This window comes from Schistocerca piceifrons, chromosome X (assembly GCF_021461385.2).
Source record: "Schistocerca piceifrons isolate TAMUIC-IGC-003096 chromosome X, iqSchPice1.1, whole genome shotgun sequence".
In the NCBI taxonomy this organism is placed as follows: Eukaryota; Metazoa; Arthropoda; class Insecta; order Orthoptera; family Acrididae; genus Schistocerca; species Schistocerca piceifrons.
Genome location: NC_060149.1, coordinates 463525467 through 463544824, shown reverse-complemented (window position 1 = coordinate 463544824; position 19358 = coordinate 463525467). Strand labels below are relative to the sequence as shown.

At 39.9% G+C, this 19358-nt stretch overlaps 1 protein-coding gene across 1 annotated transcript in view; it reads left to right on the top strand.

Annotated features, from left to right (window-relative positions):
- LOC124722428 overlaps window positions 1–19358 on the top strand; it is a 132589-nt gene that overhangs the window by 36849 nt on the left and 76382 nt on the right. Inside the window, exon 2 of the mRNA XM_047247592.1 lies at window positions 8087–8171. Coding sequence (XP_047103548.1) covers window positions 8087–8171 — 85 coding nt within the window. The remainder of the gene's footprint in view (window positions 1–8086; window positions 8172–19358) is intronic.

Genomic DNA, 19358 nt, shown 5'->3' with positions numbered 1-19358 from the left:
ACTGGTCATTCCATAGGGAGGTATGCCTCTTCATATTTAAAGCGCACAAATGTAAATTTTGTCAGTACTACTTTTCATTATGGTCTATGTACTGTTCTTACGCTGTATACAGTTTGCGAGTGTATTTATATTTTTCCTATTTTTGCTGCAGATCTGATGATGGTCATTAAAGACCGAAACCGGTAATCTGTTAAACAAAAAGATTGTGACTATAGACGTAAATTAAAGAAAAATTATCTTGCAGAATTATTCATGTTAGCAAATAATAAAAGCATTACTGTGAGGCCAGGGAAAGAAGTATCAATAGAGAAAATCCTTAACGATGCTTTTGTGAAAGTTACTAACTGGCTCTGTGCAAATGTGTAACCTTTAAACTTTAGGAAGGACAGCTCATCCAGTTTTGTACACTCAAAAAATCCCACCTCCTAGTAATTAAATATATCAACAAGAAATAATAAACAAGGTAGAATTGCCAATATTTTAGGTGAACATACGGATGAAAACTTAAACTGGAAACAAGCATACAGTAGACCTGCTAAAACGTTTAGGGATGGTTACATTTCCCGTGAGAATGTGTTGCCAAATTTGGGAATATAGAGGACAGAAAGTTGATAGATTTTGAATATTTTCATTCACTGATGTCTTATGGGGCAATATTCTTGGGAACTCCTCACCTATCTAAAAATTATTCATTACACAAAAGAAAGCAATTGGATTGGGGTTTATGCACACACATCTTGCACACATCACATTAATCAGATGGGAATATTGCCCACTCCCTCACAATACATTCATTCGTTTATGAAATCTGTTATCAAATGTCAGTCTGAGTTTAAGAGCAATAGAGATATTCGCAGGAACAACACTGTAATAAAACTGATCAGCATTACCCTTTAAAGAATCTAACTTTGGTACAGATAGGGATGAAATATGCAGCTTTAACACTCTTTGACAACACACTCATGGAAATATAAAGTGTCTCACAGATAACAGAAATGATTTCAATTGTAAATAAAGATGTTTCACCTTAATAACTCGTGCACCATACAGGATTTCTTGAATAGAAATAATTAGTCATTTTTATGAATAAAATTGTAAATGGGCAGCATGTAGCCATATAAATAATTTTTCGTGTATTTTGAAAGCGTTACGTACTGGCGTGTGAGTGTGGAGAAGGAATAAAGTAGTGGTAGTGTCACAAAATAATACATTTGTATAACTAATAGTCTTATTTTCAAAAACTAGTTGTTCTAGATTAAGGAAATATACGCATTTACTCATAAAACGTTTCTGCAGATTACTAATGAATTTTCAATACATTTCGTCTGACAGTTTTAAGAAACAAAAATTGTGCACACTCGATTCGAGTTACCATTATAAGATCATCATGTTTTGTTACTGATCATAACAATTTGATCAATAAGTTTATTAAATATTCAGCCACACATTTTTGGAAAATATTCTCTAAATGTAGTCTTCATGTAGAGTTTTCTCTCATGTTTGAAAACTTGTATAACACGTTCACCCACTGTTTAAATTGCATATGTGTGCGTTGTGCTTGCTGCTTTGGGATGTAATAGCTAACAAGTATGAGTCATTGCATTATGTGACACGCTCATACATATCAACTAAGCGCAGACACCTTATCGCATTGATCAGTTATGTCCATATTCAGACACCAAGGAGCATTTTTTGACGTGTCCTACACAATTCATCCTAGCTCTTCCTTTCTTAGGGAGACTTCTACATTGAATTGGTCCTTACGTTATGGAAACTTAAAGCTATTAAGTGACACAGTTAATTAGCTATTTGTTCCACTGATCCCGTTCACGATAAACACAACGTATTATATCAGTTTTCAAAAAGTCATAAAATAATATAAATATCAACTATTAAAGTACTTTGAACTACAGCATGAGAGAAATTGCTATGTGAAGACTATATTTAGAGAATATTATCCTCAAGAACTCAGGCTGAATACCTAATAAGATTATGGATGCAAATTGATAGGATAAATAATAAAACCCTATGGTCCTACAGCGGTAAATCTAAGCGACTGTGCATAATTTTTGTTTCTGGAAACGATCAAATGAAACCTACTTAAAATTCCTTGATAAATCGACGAAATATTTTATGAGTGAATATGTGGATTTCATTAGTCTAAAACAACACATTTTTAAAAAGGAGCGTAGTACTGATGCAAATTTATTATTTTGCGACACTGTCACAGCTTTATTCCTTCACTACGCACACTCTTTGATAGTAACGCTTTCAGTATTTCTTGAACACCGAAAAAACCTACGATAGCATTCTGCCTTATCATTCATGATACTGTAATTTCACTAAAGACATATTCTTGGAGCGAAAATACAGAGGCGACTCGAATGTTTTATATTTTCTTTTAAATGACAGGGGACCTTCACAAACTCAGCTTGACGTGCAACATCATACATAAAAAATGGTACGTCTGAGGATTATTCAGTAATTTAAGAGACAATGTCGGCAGCTTTCTGATACTTTTTTAGGTTGTGTAGATAAATCTAGAAGACATTATAGACAGTTGGCCTGTGCTGCAGTGGCTGGTAGTTGATTCAGAATCTAAATAAAACTAACATTATGCTCTCTCATAGTTAAAAAAGGTGCCCTTCTTTTACCACAACTGCTCCAAATTATTGAAATTTGTCACTTCAGTGGTTGTCGAAAGGCTGTCACTACACTGTTGGGCTCCCACAGATGTACAACTGCGCTTAAATGTCAACGACATATGACACTACAGGTTACAAATAAGAGGATTTCGTATAGTTAATTTTAAACGTTTTATGAATTAAGAAATATGTTGATTCCCACTATGTCAGCTACTTACATGTTGCATTTATCAACCTTAGAAGTTAACATAATGCTGTGGAGCACGGAAGGGCTGTAACAGGGAAGGTAAATGGTCGACTTCGGATTATTCGAAGAGTTTTAGCAAAATATGGATCATCTGTAAAGGAGACACCGTGTCGAACAATAGTGCGAACCATTCTTGAATAATGCTCGAGTGTTTTGGACCTCAATAGGTCGGATTAAAGGAAGACAACGAAGCACTTCACAGGCGGGCTGCCAGATTTGTTACCGGTAGGTTCGATCAACACGCAGGTATTACTGAGATGCTTTGGCAACTCAAATGGGAATCCCTGAGGGGAATGCGAAGTTCTTTTCGAGGAACACTGTTGAGAAAACTTAGAGAAGCGGCACCAGAAGAAGGTACATTTCGCGTCAGGACCACAAGAATAAGAGAAATTAAAGCTTGTAAGGAGGCATTTATACAGCCGATTTTCCCTCGCTCTGTTTGCGACTGGAATAGGAAAGGGAATGATAAATAGTGGCACAAGGTACTCTCCGCCACGCGCAGTACGGTGACTTGCAGAGCGTACATGTAGAACCACTCTGCTTAAAGGTTTTTAATTCATTTTCTTTTAAAATAATGCTACATACTGACTGTTGTAGATGAGTTCGCTTAATATAAACGAATACTCAGTGTATTAGTAGAAGTAAATAATGCCTTTGCTCCAAAAGAACTTTATGTTTCTAAATGAACACTTTTATTTAGAAAGAAACAAATTGTCTGCTGACATTGTTTGTAACTTACTTCTTTATATTTAGCTTTGCACTCTCACAGGCATATACACTGCACATCAGAATTTATGGATCACTTTTTCGAAGCCCCATAATTATTTCCCATTGAAATGTATGTTTCAAATTTAGCTCAGAGCCACCTACAATCTTCCTCTGTAATGATGGAAAAGCGTTGCACCCTGAGACGTCACCCTTGGGATCGGCGACGCTTCAAACAGCAACGTGCCTATACATGCAAAAAAAAAAAAAAAAAAAAAAAAAAAAAAAAAAAAGGAGGGGGGGGGGGGCAGAGCTCAGAAGTTCGTGTGAGGGTCGATGATATCACACTGGCAGAAAATTTCACCAAAGTTCAGCCCCACGCCACCGTTACACAATGGGAAGGACGTCGCACCCCATCTTACCCCTTTTTACACATTTTTTCGACAGCTCTGAGATGGAGATTAGAACAGCGACGCCCAACGTTGAAATCACACGATTTGCTTATGCGTGGCCAAGGAAAACACAACTGACACATCACCTATCAGGTTGAAACAACCACTTACCTCAAGGCGTTGTTCCTACACATTTTGCGGTCGAAAACGACACTTCACAAAGCAATAAGCAACAAGATGGAGTTCTTGACAATCCTTGACACAGCTGACAGCCCACGGACGCTTTTACCTAAGGACATCGTTGGCCAGCATTAAACGTGATCGCACCACTTTGGAGTGCAGTGCGACCGCAATTTTTGATCTGGTGTACAGTGTGGAACCACAAGGGACAGTTCATAACCATTCGACGAAGTCTGAACGTGATCCGAAGCATCAAAGGGTGTTTACGCTGTTTTAGCCCCCCTGTTTCACTCCTTCCGGGGGTGTAATCATGCAGCGGTGCAGCATTGAACGTACGTGAATAACCTCAATGCCACCCGCCCACGTTTCTTGAGCACTTTAAAAATGTACGTGTACAAAAAAAATCTGTGACGAGAGTCCTAGGTGCCTGCAGTTAGGCAGCTACTTGACACTTCTCCTTTATGGCATGGCTATTAGCAGCCACCCAGGACGGTCTCATTGGTTTTCACTGCGGAGGTATAGTTTTAACGCGCTCATCAAACTTGGGCGGGTGGCACTGACAGTACTGTCAAACTGGGGGCATCTTAGAAGGACCATTTGCCGTTTTGTTCACCAGAGCAAAATTTACGGTCCCACTATATTCCAAAGGGGTGTCATCGTGTTCAGTGGGGCTGTTACCTCACGGTATCCTTAGAGTAGTATTGAAGTCGCTGTGGCGTGTCAGCTGTGTACAAATTGTCAAGAACATCGTTCTGCTATTCATCAGTGCCTGAATGGAAGGGGTGATTTCATTGACGCCATTATGCTACCATCTGAGACCTTTTCGAGCCGATTCTGTGTAGCGGTGTATCTGGAACGTTGTCCTCCGCCGGACGTAACAAAACCGCGTCACTACAAACCTTCTCATCGAGTGACGTGTCCGCGGTGGTGTTGGGTAGAACTGTGGTGAAATTTGGTGCAGTGTGCAATCATTATCCCACCATAGGCCTCACAGTAACTTCTGAACTGTGACCTTTCTCCCGCATCTGGTGACACCTTGCTGTTTGAAGCGTCACATAGCCCGAGGCTGACGTCGCAGGACGTCACGTTTTTTCACCATCATAGAGGAATGTTATAGCCACTTTTCATCCAAATTTCAGACTTATAGGTCGCAATGGGAAATAATTACGGGCTTCCGAAAAATTGCGCCTTTACTTTGTTGCGCAGTGTGCTATCATTAGGTAAGTGACCAAACATTAATAAGTAAGAATTTGTTCACATTTGGGCTGCAGTTTCGTTGTCAAACAAAGATGATGTCACAAGCCCTCGAAGGGAGTTTAGGCAATCTGCTAGTTACTAAACGAAGACCATCAATAACATCGACTTCTGTTGTTTTCAAATTCACCAAAATTCATGTGCCTGAAGCCATTTAATGGTGTGTCAGTAGGAGGATGAAGCGAAAAGAAGCAATTTAATGAACCACTGATATCCAAGTCATTAAAGAAAGTTGTCCACAGCAATGTTAAATAAATTTTTCCTACTCTTCTTTTCATATATTCTCAGGCACTCTAAATTGCAGGGATGGGGAGCTTGCGTTATTAAAATAGCCACTTAATGTTTTTTAGGCGCGCAGTGATCGCTCTTCAGAGACGCTTTAATATTTAGTATTCGTGTAATGCGTTCTGGAAATCTTAGCTACAGTATTAGCAGATGACAACTGGACGATTTGTATCTTTTCTCTATTTCATAATATTTCTTATTTGTTTAGGTTCTTCCATTGGAACTCTCTCGTTGAATATTGGTCGTAGAATTCGTCGCCCACATTCTGTATTTTGCTGTATAAATTACAGCCGCATTCATCTCTATCAATGTGAAATATCGTTGATAAACTCGAATGGGTAGAGGAGCGTCCCAGAAAAGCCAGAGAGCTATGTTTGTGTGTGGCTTATATTCTTCTCTCCTGAACTGATGTCGCTGGATACAACATATTAACAAAAATTGACTTTTTTGTTAAGCTGTTCTAAAGAAGTTAAAGTGCATCCAGCGACTGAAGCTATATTATAGATTTCTCTTACCTCATTATTTTCGGTATTAACAGTACTAACAGGAAATTGCAAAGTAGTGTCTTCAGTGGGAAAAAGGTTGATGCCCTTCATTATTAGCCTGAAGCTTTCAAGAGGTCAAGCTACTGGCCTAACAACCGCAGCTACTCTGCTAAGCAGTGCGTTGTTGAAGTACAGATCTACTCACAACCATGGCTTAATTTGACTTTTCAGGAAAAGTAACGTGGAACAAAAATAAAATGTATTCATTAACCAAGAAGTTTCCATTTGGACTACTGTTTGTTCTCTATATTTCAGATTTTCTCTGCATGCCCACACCTCCTTAGAAAAATGACGGTGCTTTTATTTAAATCATATGCAGGCATTTTTGTACCACTTCTTTGTCAGAACTGGGAAAAGACACATTTAACTACCTCGAATCCTCATCCAAAGCGAATTATTCGTGCTACATTCCACCTAATGCGTTAGAATAAGGAACAACTGTACGTCTCTTCAACGCGATGTGAGTTCTCTCTCCCTCTTGTGATTTATTTATGTCTGAAGACACAAAATTACCCAAATAACTTTTTGAAGTAAGGAATGATGGCTAGAGTTTGGCATATTGTCAGGATCATAGTCACTGGAGATGGAGCGCTACATCAAGTGGGGGAAAGGAATGTCATCTTGTTAAGGGAATCATACTGGCAATCACTTGAATTTATTGTGAAAAACCGTGGAAAATCTAAATCAGGATGGATGAAAATCCTTTACTATAAGTCATAAGAAACATTACAGATGACGTAGTTGTGCTTCGGCGTCAGATGCTTTTGATGATGGATTGATTTAAAATCTCAGGTGTCAGATTTGCGTGCTTTCGCGTTACATAACACGTGCGGGTACATCTCCACCCCGTGGTGGCTTGCAGATTACAGATTTAAACATAGAAATAATTAACAGTGTTTTACAGGATACTGTAGCTACAGAAAAGATTGTTTTTCTCCAGATATACGACACAGGAGAGTGGGTAGTCTATCAGGGGCAGTCAAATGAAAACCGAATACCCGCCACAACGGGACCATGGAATGATTTCCTTCAAAAGTAATCTCCACACGCGTTAAGACATTTATGCCGCTTAGAACCAAGACGATAAATTCCTGTTTCGTAGATAGAAAGTAGTCGGCCGCTGACGGATTCACAATGACACCCACTCTTGGACTCCTTGGTCTGACAGAAACCGCCGTCCACACATTTCTTTCTTCAGGTCACCAAATATGAGAAAATCACACAGAGAAATGTATAGGCTATACGGAGGATATTGCGTGTTTCCTAGCCAAATTTCTGAAGCGCAGCCTTCGAGCAACTATTGTTCCACGCCTAAGGAACTTGTTTCCTCTTATTATCATGTAATCACTGGAGTCCGTGTAGCGAGCGGGCGAAGAATTAAGGCCGCGTCTGCTACACACCTGTGTAAATGGTAGTCGAATCGTAGGCGTTAGCCGTAAGACACTATGACAGTAGGACGATGACACTACTCCAGCCCGCCATCAACCAAGGTCATAACCCAATAACTTCGTGCACCTCTGATTTGGTACTATGGCGTTCCCCCACGACAGCGGTGGCAGCATCGAAACGTAGTTGCAGTGGGGTCACACGTGGCGCCGTCTGTGTATTATAACTAGTGTTCGGTTTTCATTTGACTAACGTGGTCCTTTTATACTTTGCGATTACAATTATCAATCGTATTTCCAGGAACATTTTGACGCAGAAATAAATTGTGCCGTTGTGTGTGTGTGTGTGTGTGTGTGTGTGTGTGTGTGTGTGCGCGCGCGTGTGCGCACTTTCTTATGTATTCATGTACAATATACACCCTAACATAGTCGTGAAATTTCTTTGCAGCTCAAGCGATGATGTGAGGCCCAACGTTTATCTGGAGGGTGATGATGGAGAAGATCAATCTTGCGCGTCCCCATCTACCTCTTCGGTAAGTGAGCGCAAGACACGCTGCCCAGACTTTAAGTACATAAAATACCATATTTACCTTATTTACGCAAGTGAGTAACACTGCCTATGCAGTAATAGTAATGAAGTACTATGAAATTTGTTTTCTAGAGTAAACAAGAAGTTTCTTTCCTTTTGGATATTTTTACGTATCTACCTGACACGGTCCTGATGCGGAAATACCAAAATTCTATCGCTGAGCATAACATGAAACTGATTGTGTCACTTAGAAACATCATGCCAGACCCATTTCAAGCCCGTATACTCTAATGAGATAGCGACTTCGAAATAGATCCATATTAGTTTTAAACTTATACTTTCATAATAACTGTGCACAGAAACAATATAACAAATGTTGCTATATTTAACTCTCAGTGCTTAATGTGGTTCTCATCGGATTTATGAACAAGGACGAGGTGCCAGTGAACCTTGAGGCGAAATATATTTTTATTACAGTCCCCCATGGCAGTTCAAACAGATTTTTAGCCCCACTACAGTTTCCGCTTTGCTTATTGCAGCATGACTCAGCAACATTAAAGAACAAAACAGAGTAATAATTTACAATAGAAGAAACTTAGTTGCATTCGTACTAACAGAAAAATACTTATGTATTTTATATGAGGAAAGAAGTGAAAATGGAATCTTGATTCTGTTTTGTTGGTCTCCGTAGCTAAGCTTTCAGCGCGTCTTACTGCCCTGTAGAAGACGCGGCTTCAATTCCTGTTACCGCCAGGGATACTTTCCTGGAAGTAAGGCGGTATCGGGTTGCACTGAGCCTCACGAGCATAATTGTGGAGTTCACTAATGATAAATAGCGGCTATAAATAGTGATGTCCTTCCGGACGTGTAGCCGAGTTGTTTCCATTCTTGCACAAAATTTCGTGACCGATCCTGCAGTCTTCTTCCGGTTCTACGAGCTGTGCTGTTGTGTGTACCTGATGCCCGTCCAACCACGCCAGGCAACAGTACACCTAACACCACAGTTCTCAGAACATGAAGAAGGCTGCTGGGTCTTTCGTCCAACTATTGTGCAGAAACGGAAACAACTCAGCTGTACACCAGGAAATACACGCAGAAATTAAAGTCATTAGCTGCCAGTGGACATTTATTCATATCAGTGGGGCAAGTTGAATGTATCTGCCGGACCAGGATTCGAATCCGGGTCTCCTGCTGACCAGGTAGATACCTTGACCCTGTAGACAGTGGTGACCACACCAATACGGGCTACCCTAGCATGCTTTCCGTCTGATCCATATACTGAACTTATACCACATGCTACTGATATAGTGCCCTTCTTCATTAGCCTCATTACTCGCAGCATCTCGCCGATTCCCGTAAAAGTTTGAACTTGGTGTGCATCCACAATGATGGGATCATTGTCCGTCATCGTCCATCCGAAAGGACAGACACCACACATATATAATTATATAATTAAGGCGATGACGGCCAACGATCCCTTCAGTGCAGATGCACACCAAGCTCGAAGTCTTGCGGGAATCGGCGAGATGCCGTCAGTAGTGAGTCTAATAAGCTGGGGCACAACACCAGTACTGTGTGGTGTAAGTTGAGAATTTGGGTCTGACGGCAAGCGTGCTAGTGTAGTCCACGTGGGTTTATATGGATGGCGTAGTGGTTAGTACATCTGCCTATTGAACATGAGACCCAGGTTCGAATCCTGCCATGGCAAAAAGTTTCAACTTGACCCATTTATACAAATCAATGCCCACTGGCTGCTAACGACTTTAATTTACTTATGTCTTGATTCATAGTGGGTGCAAGATCAAAATGGGGTCTGCTCGTTAGGACATCTCCGACACCAATAATCTATCACGCCCGAGAGAACACAACGGCTCTGAGGTCTAGAAAGCTAATAACGGCTGAGAGAGCTGTGTGCCGTCCACATGCCCCTCCACACAGCATTCACCAGAGGATGACCGGGACGATGGTTAACAGCGTGACTTCTTACAGGTGTGATACGGAGTTATTTTAATTAATTCTGTTGCAGAATCTTGTTATTTATATTCAGTATACAAAATACTTGGTGATTTTGCTTTGAATATGTAGGGAACAAGCTATTATAAAGAAGTGACTAAAAGAGTAGAGAATAGCGTTTCGTTATTCTCACATATCACAATCGGCGGTAGTATATGTAGCACTGATTTCAACGAATTAAATAAAAACCTTTTCTATTGAAATAAAATGATTGTCACTAACACGTATAAAGGACTGCAAACACATCTTACGAAGTGTCAGATAAAAACATGAAAGATGTGCGAAAATGCATGCTGTAACATCTCTAGTAGTTACGAAATCTGGATAATTCGAAGGAAGGAATTCAGGCACGTCTTCCTACAATTGTTTTCATGCTATACCTTCCAAAAAGTGTTTATGAAAATTAAAAATATTTTATATGTGTACCATACTGCAGGTGTTTTCAAAGAAAGGGCTGGTTAGACACTTCAACAAGTCGAATTTTGCTTCTTTTATCCACACATTTGTCTACAAAAGTGGGTTTTTCTCTAAGTAGTCTCATCAGTGACACAGAAAATTAGGAGAACTACTCAAATCGTAAGATAAAATCTAAATCCTAGTTTATATTGATTGCTCCGCTCCATTTACAGTATATACCATTACTACTTTATCTAATTGAAAAATTCACTAATCCCACCCGACAATGACATGAAGAAACAGCACCTTGAATAGAGCTGTTCTTCAGTAACAATAAATTGATTATTTCATGTTTCACCAGCCTGTTTTACACTTTTTTAGTGTAGCGCCTACTGAAGCGGTGATTCAGGAATGTCAGTGATACAATAGGATGATTCCCTCTCAAAGGATTATATTATCAGTGAAACAAAACTATTAGCTTTAATTTTTTGGGCACACGTCTCCTGTATATTTGCAGGCAGATCTAGATACGCAGGAGGTGTGAGCCCATGACTGAATTTACCATTATACTTCCGGAAAGAGTTAGAAAGATTGTAAAAAACTATGAATATCGCGTTATATACCTGTCGCTGTTTTCACATACCTAAGAAGAACTGACGTCGTTTTTTTTTCCTTTTTACACCTACTGTAATCTGTCTGGAAGTGTCAGTAATCATAAAGGTGTTGCGTTGATATAACATCACGTCCGACTTCATAGCCGTCAAACAAAGACCAACTGTTAGCACCCGTCAAGTTCATGCAAATATAATAACAATCGTAAACCTATTAAGTGTATCTAGAGCTACCGTATCTAGTGCCATATGTTATGTAGAATTCATGGGACAATTTACTGCTGAACATTAAATGCTCCTTGAGACCATTTGGCAACGAAAATGAAGTTCAGAGGTGTTAATACCACCAAAGTAAGTATCCCAACGACTGGAAACATATACTGTCGTTTGAATTACTTTTGCACTACTGCGTACTGTGTTTACATTTGGTGAACAAGTGGGAAGCTCCTTTCCTGACTGTCTTGCAGCCGTGAAGCGTGGTGAAGGCTCTCCAATGACTGAGGAGGACATGTCGTCGTTCCCAGTGGCTGCTGTGGTTACATAGAAAAGGAAACGAACAGGTAAAGTCAATTTTAGATGACAACGTGTGTTATGTTATGGAGAAATTAGTTTTAGCAGGATATTTAATGTTCCGAGATGATAAGCATCGATTTACTTGGCAATTTATATGGAAATTTTTCTTCATGAACGTAAGGGAAACCTGCGACTCTTTGTTGAATTTCGTAGAGATCGAATGTGAATATTAAACAGCCATTGTTGTCCGTTATGAAAAATCAGTTATGAGCCTATTACAGTCATATGGTATCTCTCGAAGACTTGGTACACTTGTTTTATTTCATTTCTCTTGTTTAAGGAGAGTTGTAGAATACAACTGATCACTGTCCAGCATTTATATGCATCTATTCTCAGTGGAGCCACACTTCTTGTGAATCTGGAAGGTGGCTATTCACCATATTAGGTGTGTGACCATTACATACGTCTCGTTTTTTCTACTTTGATGCACTCGTCATAAAATACATTAAACCCGGTGTAGTAAATAGTGTGGACTGAAGATGTGTCGCTACGGTATTTCAGTCTGTCTTTATTAATTCTTTGTAGGAATAAATTCTTCTATCCAGTTTGGTTGCACCGACAAAATCTAAACTAGAGCCGTGGTAGCAAAAACAGGTACCATAAAATGTTTCTTAAGAATAACTGGGAACTTTATCAACAGCAAGTGTGCCTGCTTCTTACTATCTTGTCATTATACGCAGAAATGGGATTTGTGTAAGTGTTAGTACCGTTACATTTCGAATCATTGTACGAAGAATATTGTCTATAAATCCCGTTTTGAAACCCAGTTATTACATCGATTTGGAGACAGTACATTTCAAAGAACGTGGTCACTTAGCCATCACAGATGATGAGTTAAAAGTTATATATAACATTGAGGGTCACGGAATGAAGTGAAATGGGCATTGATAGTGTGATGTACGTTAGGGTCCCGGTGAATACTCCTAATGGCATTAATAGGCCAAGAGCATCAAATACTGTTTAATCATAAGGGAATGTTATTTTGTCGTCGTAGAAAGTGATTCATTAAATTTTTAACACTTTATTTTCAATTTATATATTCAAAAAACGCTTCTCATCATTTGCCGGTATCGGCCTCCACCGGCCATCTGCACAGTCGTTAAAAGAAATCAGCAAACGGTGATCACAACATGTCATATGCCAAAGTATTACGTGTCGCTGTGATCACCACATTTTGTTTTCTTTATATAGTTCTGTCGATGGCAATTGCAGGTCGACACCGATAAAGATTTTGAAGCGTTTTGTGACGCTCTCATACGAAAATAAACTGTTAACGGTGTAATTAGCAACTTTCCATTCGTCCCTCATACATCTCCATGTGGTACTGCAAGTGTCACCGTCCCGTAAAAGCAGGTTGTCATCATACTGTGCAGGAGTAGACTGGTACTCTTTTAGACTGATAGTACTGCTGAAATCTCCCGACTGGCTGCGCTGCGCCCTACAACTTCATAATTGTCTTCAGAGGTAAGCAACAGTACGAGCAGAACAAATTAATCTTGCTTTCGTTTAACCTCAATCTGAATTTTATATAATTGCAGATACTATCATAGCCGGCTGGTGTGGCCGAGCTGTTCTAGGAGCATCAGTTTGGAACCGCGCGACCGCTACGATCGCAGGTTCGAATTCTGCCTCCGACATGAATGTGTGTGATGCCCTTAGGTTAGTTAGGTTCAAGTAGTTCTAAGTTCTAGGGGACTGATGACCATAGATGTTAAGTCCCATAGTGTTCAGAGCCAAAAAGCCATTTGAACCATTTAGAAGATACTCATACAGTGTTGTGGAATGTGTATGACTCTGGCACCTCCACACCTTTTGTCCAAAGCGGCTTGCGCTGGCCTCTTCTATAAGTACCACAACGTGATAAAAGTACTGTTTGGATAAGACAGGACGACCCGCTTGTGAAGTCCGTTGATGGGTTATGTAAACTGTGATTTTGAAAATTAGCATTAGCAATTCACGACGACTGTCATTCTCGCTACACAGCAATCTAAACGTGATTTCCGCCAGCTGCATATTTTCACTTTCTTCTACCAGATGTGAACCTAAAGTGTGCCCTCCTCTGATAGCGAAAGAGACGTAGTATAGTCTTAGGAATGAGACACCATTAAGTTTATTTGTCTTTCACCAGCTTGATGTTGTAATTATCGCTCCGATTTGGTTATAATCACTCACTGTGGTCAACCTTCAAACTGTGTCGCGTACTAGGTCGCATGAGAGTTAAGGAAATGCGGGAACCCCACCCGTGGTAATTGGCGAGGTCATGAGCGCGTAGTTCACCATTCTCTTCAATCACGTACTACCTATTAACCCTTCGCTAGTGTGGCGACTTTACGTCCCAAGTTTGGTGAGCCTGGTATCTCAGACCAACACAATAAACAATTGTATAAACATAGTATTTATTAGTATATCAGTTACAGGCAAGAACAGAACTATTCTTCAGTCATTTTCCTTTATCTTATGTACTTTATATAAGTAAATGTTGCGGTAAATATTACACGAATATTATGCAACTCTTTGGTCAAATAATTATGTGCTAGCGTATTAATAAACTTTTAAGAAAACAGAAAAATTTCTTATGCAGTTACTATTTAACACTTTGCGCTTCTTTCCAATCCTTTCACAAAACTTCAATACCTTCAAGACACGTGTACTTTTCGCAATTTCTGCTGTGACACTTCGTTGTCCTGTTTTGTTCCGAAGTACATGTACGGCATTCACATTTTCTCTCGTAGTCCATTATTTAATTTAAGCTTTAAAAATGCAGGCTTAAAATGAGCACACCTACGTAATTCATTACAAATTTGCTATCCTTACGACTATATAACACCATAAAAATGTCCATTAAATGCATTACTCATGCCTTTTAACTAACAGCCATCAATATTTTATTACTACAAAGTTGGTGTGGTCGGTCCATGGAAGCGAACATGCCGTTGTCAAGATAAGCAGCCCCCTACCAAACTGACTAAATCGTACCAACGTGAACGAGAAAAGGACACAATACAACAGCTCGCGCACTATACTGGTAGAAAAGAAATAACCAAAAATGTTAAGTGATTCGATCTGCGTGACCGTGCCACACTAACGGAGAGTTAAGTGAAAAATGACTACGTGGTGAGGAAGGCTGTTATTAGTGCAGTGTAGTGTTGTGGTGTTAATGTCATTGTAGAAGAGTAGTCTGTTCCTCTCGATTAGCAACAAGGTAGTAGCCGAATTTTACCGCCCTCATCCGATGTGCAGATTGTCGTTAACGTTGTGCACTGTGACATGCTCCCATTCGATGAGGCACAGGAAACATGTTTACTATTTAACCCAGATTTTTGGTGCGCTATCTGGTGCCGAGTACCTTTCATTACATTTGCCATAAAATACTTACGTGGCTATCTCAGGACCATGTGTCAAAGCATTAGTGTGCATTAACGAACTTCTGTTAGACACCGAGTCGGATACCACGGTTATTTTGCACTGGTAATAGCAAAATGTGAATGTTTGGAGTTTGGACCTAACACGCTAGTGAATGACGGGCGGAAAGCACATTCTACTACTTCTCTTAACAGTGCGGTATATTTAATATTCCTCTGTTTGCCACCTGCATCACGAGATTATGTACTGAAAGAAAATCCATACTCCGGGATTGCTCAGCACGCCTAACTCATGAGCATAACCAGCGACTTCTATCAAAAAATACGTGTTGGTTTTGACAAGGCTCAGGTTAATATGATATCATCGTTTAACTTCGGAATATCCGGACATAAATCCCACACGCCAATCCATCCAAGAGAAACGTTATCACAGTAACTCGAAAAGATTTCTGAATTCATTGTGTACGACGGCTGCGTCTCGTCGACGATGAGGTCGTTAAAGATATTACGCCATTTTAGACAGTAAAGCGTACAGAGTAAAGAGATGAAAGTTTTAAGCAATTCATCCCTCATGAAATGACGCAGGAATACATCATAAAATTTACATCCGAATGTCTGTCCAAATATTCGAACACAGCTCTCCCTGCATAGGAGCCTAGCATCTTACCCACCGAGCCGTCTCTCGCAGTCGGAACACAAAAAATACGACATACATTCGTGACATTCTCCCGATCTGATGATCGAATTGTCGTACGGAGCAGATTTCGTGAAGCCATGGTGCAAAATTGAGAGGAATATTTCATATGAAGATACCTTTTACGTTCCATGTGAGAAGCACCGTGCTTTAATTTTATTATCTATTTTCTTTCATCGCATTTTACGATCCTTGAGTAAGGAATAAATAATGCATCCAATGAAATCTTCTGCTTTTTGCTTGTGCATGGTAGCGTAGCTATTCATACCCGGATAGTGTATGAAGTCAAAACATCGACACTCCCGAATACGTTTTACACCGGCTGTAGATAGTATGGAAATCTCGGCATCTGCCGGAGCCGAACCAAAATAACTGTTCGTAGGATGGGGCAACGTGGTCGATGAGACGAACGTCACAGACGTTCCGCAGGCGGGAGCTCATCCCAGCTCCAGCGGCCCTCAGCTCTTCTCTCAACGTTCTTGCAGACTAATGGCTACCACTGTGAATGTTAAAGACTAGCCTGTTAGTAAAATAAGAGATCATTTTTAGAGCTAATCTAAACAGTACTTGGTCACATAATTTTACATCTATGTTTTAAACGGAGCAAAAATCACAAATGCGACAGAACCAGCGCTAAACAAATGAAAATAATAAGCAATTATCTGTTTCTTGTAAGAAAGAAAAGTGGACACAATTCCTGCGTTTAACGACTAGTACGATCAGAATGAGTGATAACTGTGTGTGAAGTTTAGGGAGAAGTTTTTTTAATCTACATTTTATGCTATAATCCAATGAACAATCAGCTCTAGTGTTGCCTTGCACGTATGTGTAACGGAACGAAAACAGCACTTGTTTTATCCTTCCTGACCGGCTGGGCAAATGACACTAGAATTACACGTAACCATAACAGACAATAATGGGCTCACACTGAACCTTTTCGAATACCTAATTGCACAGCTCTCGATTTTAACTTAGTTTTTGTGAACATTAATCTTTGATGTCAAAATTTCAAGTGCAATGAAGCTTTATTATGTAGGATGTTCAGCAGCTTGTATGTATTTGATAAAGAACGTCTTGATTTACACCATGAACTGCACTTCGAAAGCATTTATTTGCAGTATCATGATTTTATATTTCGCAGGCACATCGGTTTACTTAGACTTTGGCAGTTTATACTACTGATGATGGGCTATACATCTGGATATCGCTCTGGCAAATAAATACGTTTGAAGTGAAGTTCATGGCATACATCAAAATTTCCTTCTCCAAATGCACCGAAAGCAGTGTATACACCTTGAAATTCAAAATTTATTTATTTATTTATTTATTTTTTCATTTCAACGGTTGCCCAAACGTAGTTTAAGTGTTATATATGACGGTACAGAGACATGAACCGTATAAGACATACACTTTTTCCCATTTTACATATTGAGTTCACATCTACGACAGCTGCGCCCGCATCTCATGTGGTTGTACAAATTCTTATTAGGACAACATAACACGTTGCTCGTTCCACACACATAGTGGTTTGTATCAGGATGTAAGAATAACAGTTTTTATTGTGCTGTAGCCTGATAATCTACAAGGTGGCGAAACTAAATAATTGCTAAGTAATGAAATGAACTGTTTCTTCCAGACAAAACGAACTACTTACGCAAACAATGAATCCCTATCAGAAAATAAAATCTTTTATGGATTATATCGAAACTACAAGTATTATAAGCATTGCTGAGCTACAGAATATTATAATATTCACCTCTTATTAGTCTAAAGTCAGTTTCAAGTCATCTATCGTCCTTATTGGACTAATTATATCTGCAGATTTCCTACTGATATTCGTTGATAAGGTTATTTGCAATTCCGTAGCCGCTGAAAAACTTGGGGACTACGCTCTTGGGCAACCACATTACAGAAAGCTACCGTACAGAAAAGAGGCCCCGGCGAATGGGCTAGATCGGCGAATCAAGTGATACAGGCTGTCGACGAGACGTTGGATACCCGTTTGAATACGCCACGCGTAAAAAGCACATCTGATAACAACCACGTCATATGTGTCTGGTACATAGGACACTCCATTTCCGAGGTCGTGCTGGAATTTGGGTCTCCAAGCGCCACCGTGTCAAGGGCGTAGAGTGAGTATTTCTATTCGGAGGAAATCGTCGCAACCAGGATTACCTGTCGTTGGAAGCAACGTCCACATGACAAGATTCGCCATCGATATGGCGGGTTGTAGCAAAGGGTAGCAGTGTCATACTGAAAGAAACCACTTGCCAATTCATTGCAGGACATAATGGACTTGTAGGCAGCCATACCATCCAGAAAATCATTTTCGTTCTGTTGGAGTTGTAGCAGCGGGTAGATGCGTCACTTTGCTAGAAACCACTTGCCAGTTTATTGCAGGCCATAATAGAAATGCAGGTAGCTATACCATCCAGAATAACATTCTCGCTGTGGGTTACAGAACGACCACCCAACTGTTGCATCTGTGCTCACCATTCGTCACAGAGCGAAGAAGTTAGGGTGATCGCAGGCACGCCGACAATGGGTGCACGAAGAGCAGTGTATTTCCCCGAGCTGACGAGTTACGATGCTTGTTAATATATGCGGTTGGCAGGGTAAGAGTACGTCGTAAAGCACATAAGATGCTACAATCTACTCGCTGATATAGCACTGCTTTCGTTATCTAACCTACAGCAGCGCACAAGTGATCTTTGTTTTCAGCAAGGCAGTGCAACAACTTATTATCCCCAAAGTGTTTCTAAACGGTTTGAGGAAGTCATCAGTTAAGCATTCATGGATCAGAATGGTTGTCTAACACTTTTGTTGTGTCTGTGACACATCATATCGTGGTCATCAAGGCGAAAGCGGATATTCAGATTTCTAGGTACACGTCTATATTTCAGCTGCTAATAAGCGTATGCATTACGAGAGTTGTAATAATACTAGAAGAATGTAAAAACATTCCTATCGGATTTTGCGTCAGATTTTTGTTGCTTACGTGATTTTTTGACAAAAGAAGCCGTTTCTAGCAACTGGGAGAAAATATGCTACTAGACATCAGTTAAAGATAGTTTATGGGCAACAATAACGAACTTAATTAATTTTGTAGTAATTAATATCATGCAAAGATATTGCCAGTTAACACTTGCACCTCTCTCTAAATACCATTTGCTGGTTCAACAGAAGCTTCATGCGACTTCGCTATTCAAAGGCTGATAAGCTTGACGTTCAAAATAGGCTGATACTATTGATGTTTAAAGTGAGTACAACATTTATGTTTTGTCATTTTTGTCGATGTTATTTACCGGAGGTTAGGCATACGTGTTTCTGATAACGAGGGTAACTATCCGCAGTCTTTCCTTGGAATTTTACCGTAATCACTGCTCAAAATGATCGCTTCTTTCTCTTTGTAGAATCCGCATTTATTGCATTCTTTGATTCGTGCTCCTGGGTACAGAGGGGTGGCAAAAATATGGAAACACCGCTAGAAATTCACGTTTGACCATAAATGCAGGTGTTAGACAAGTCCGCCGGCCGGAATG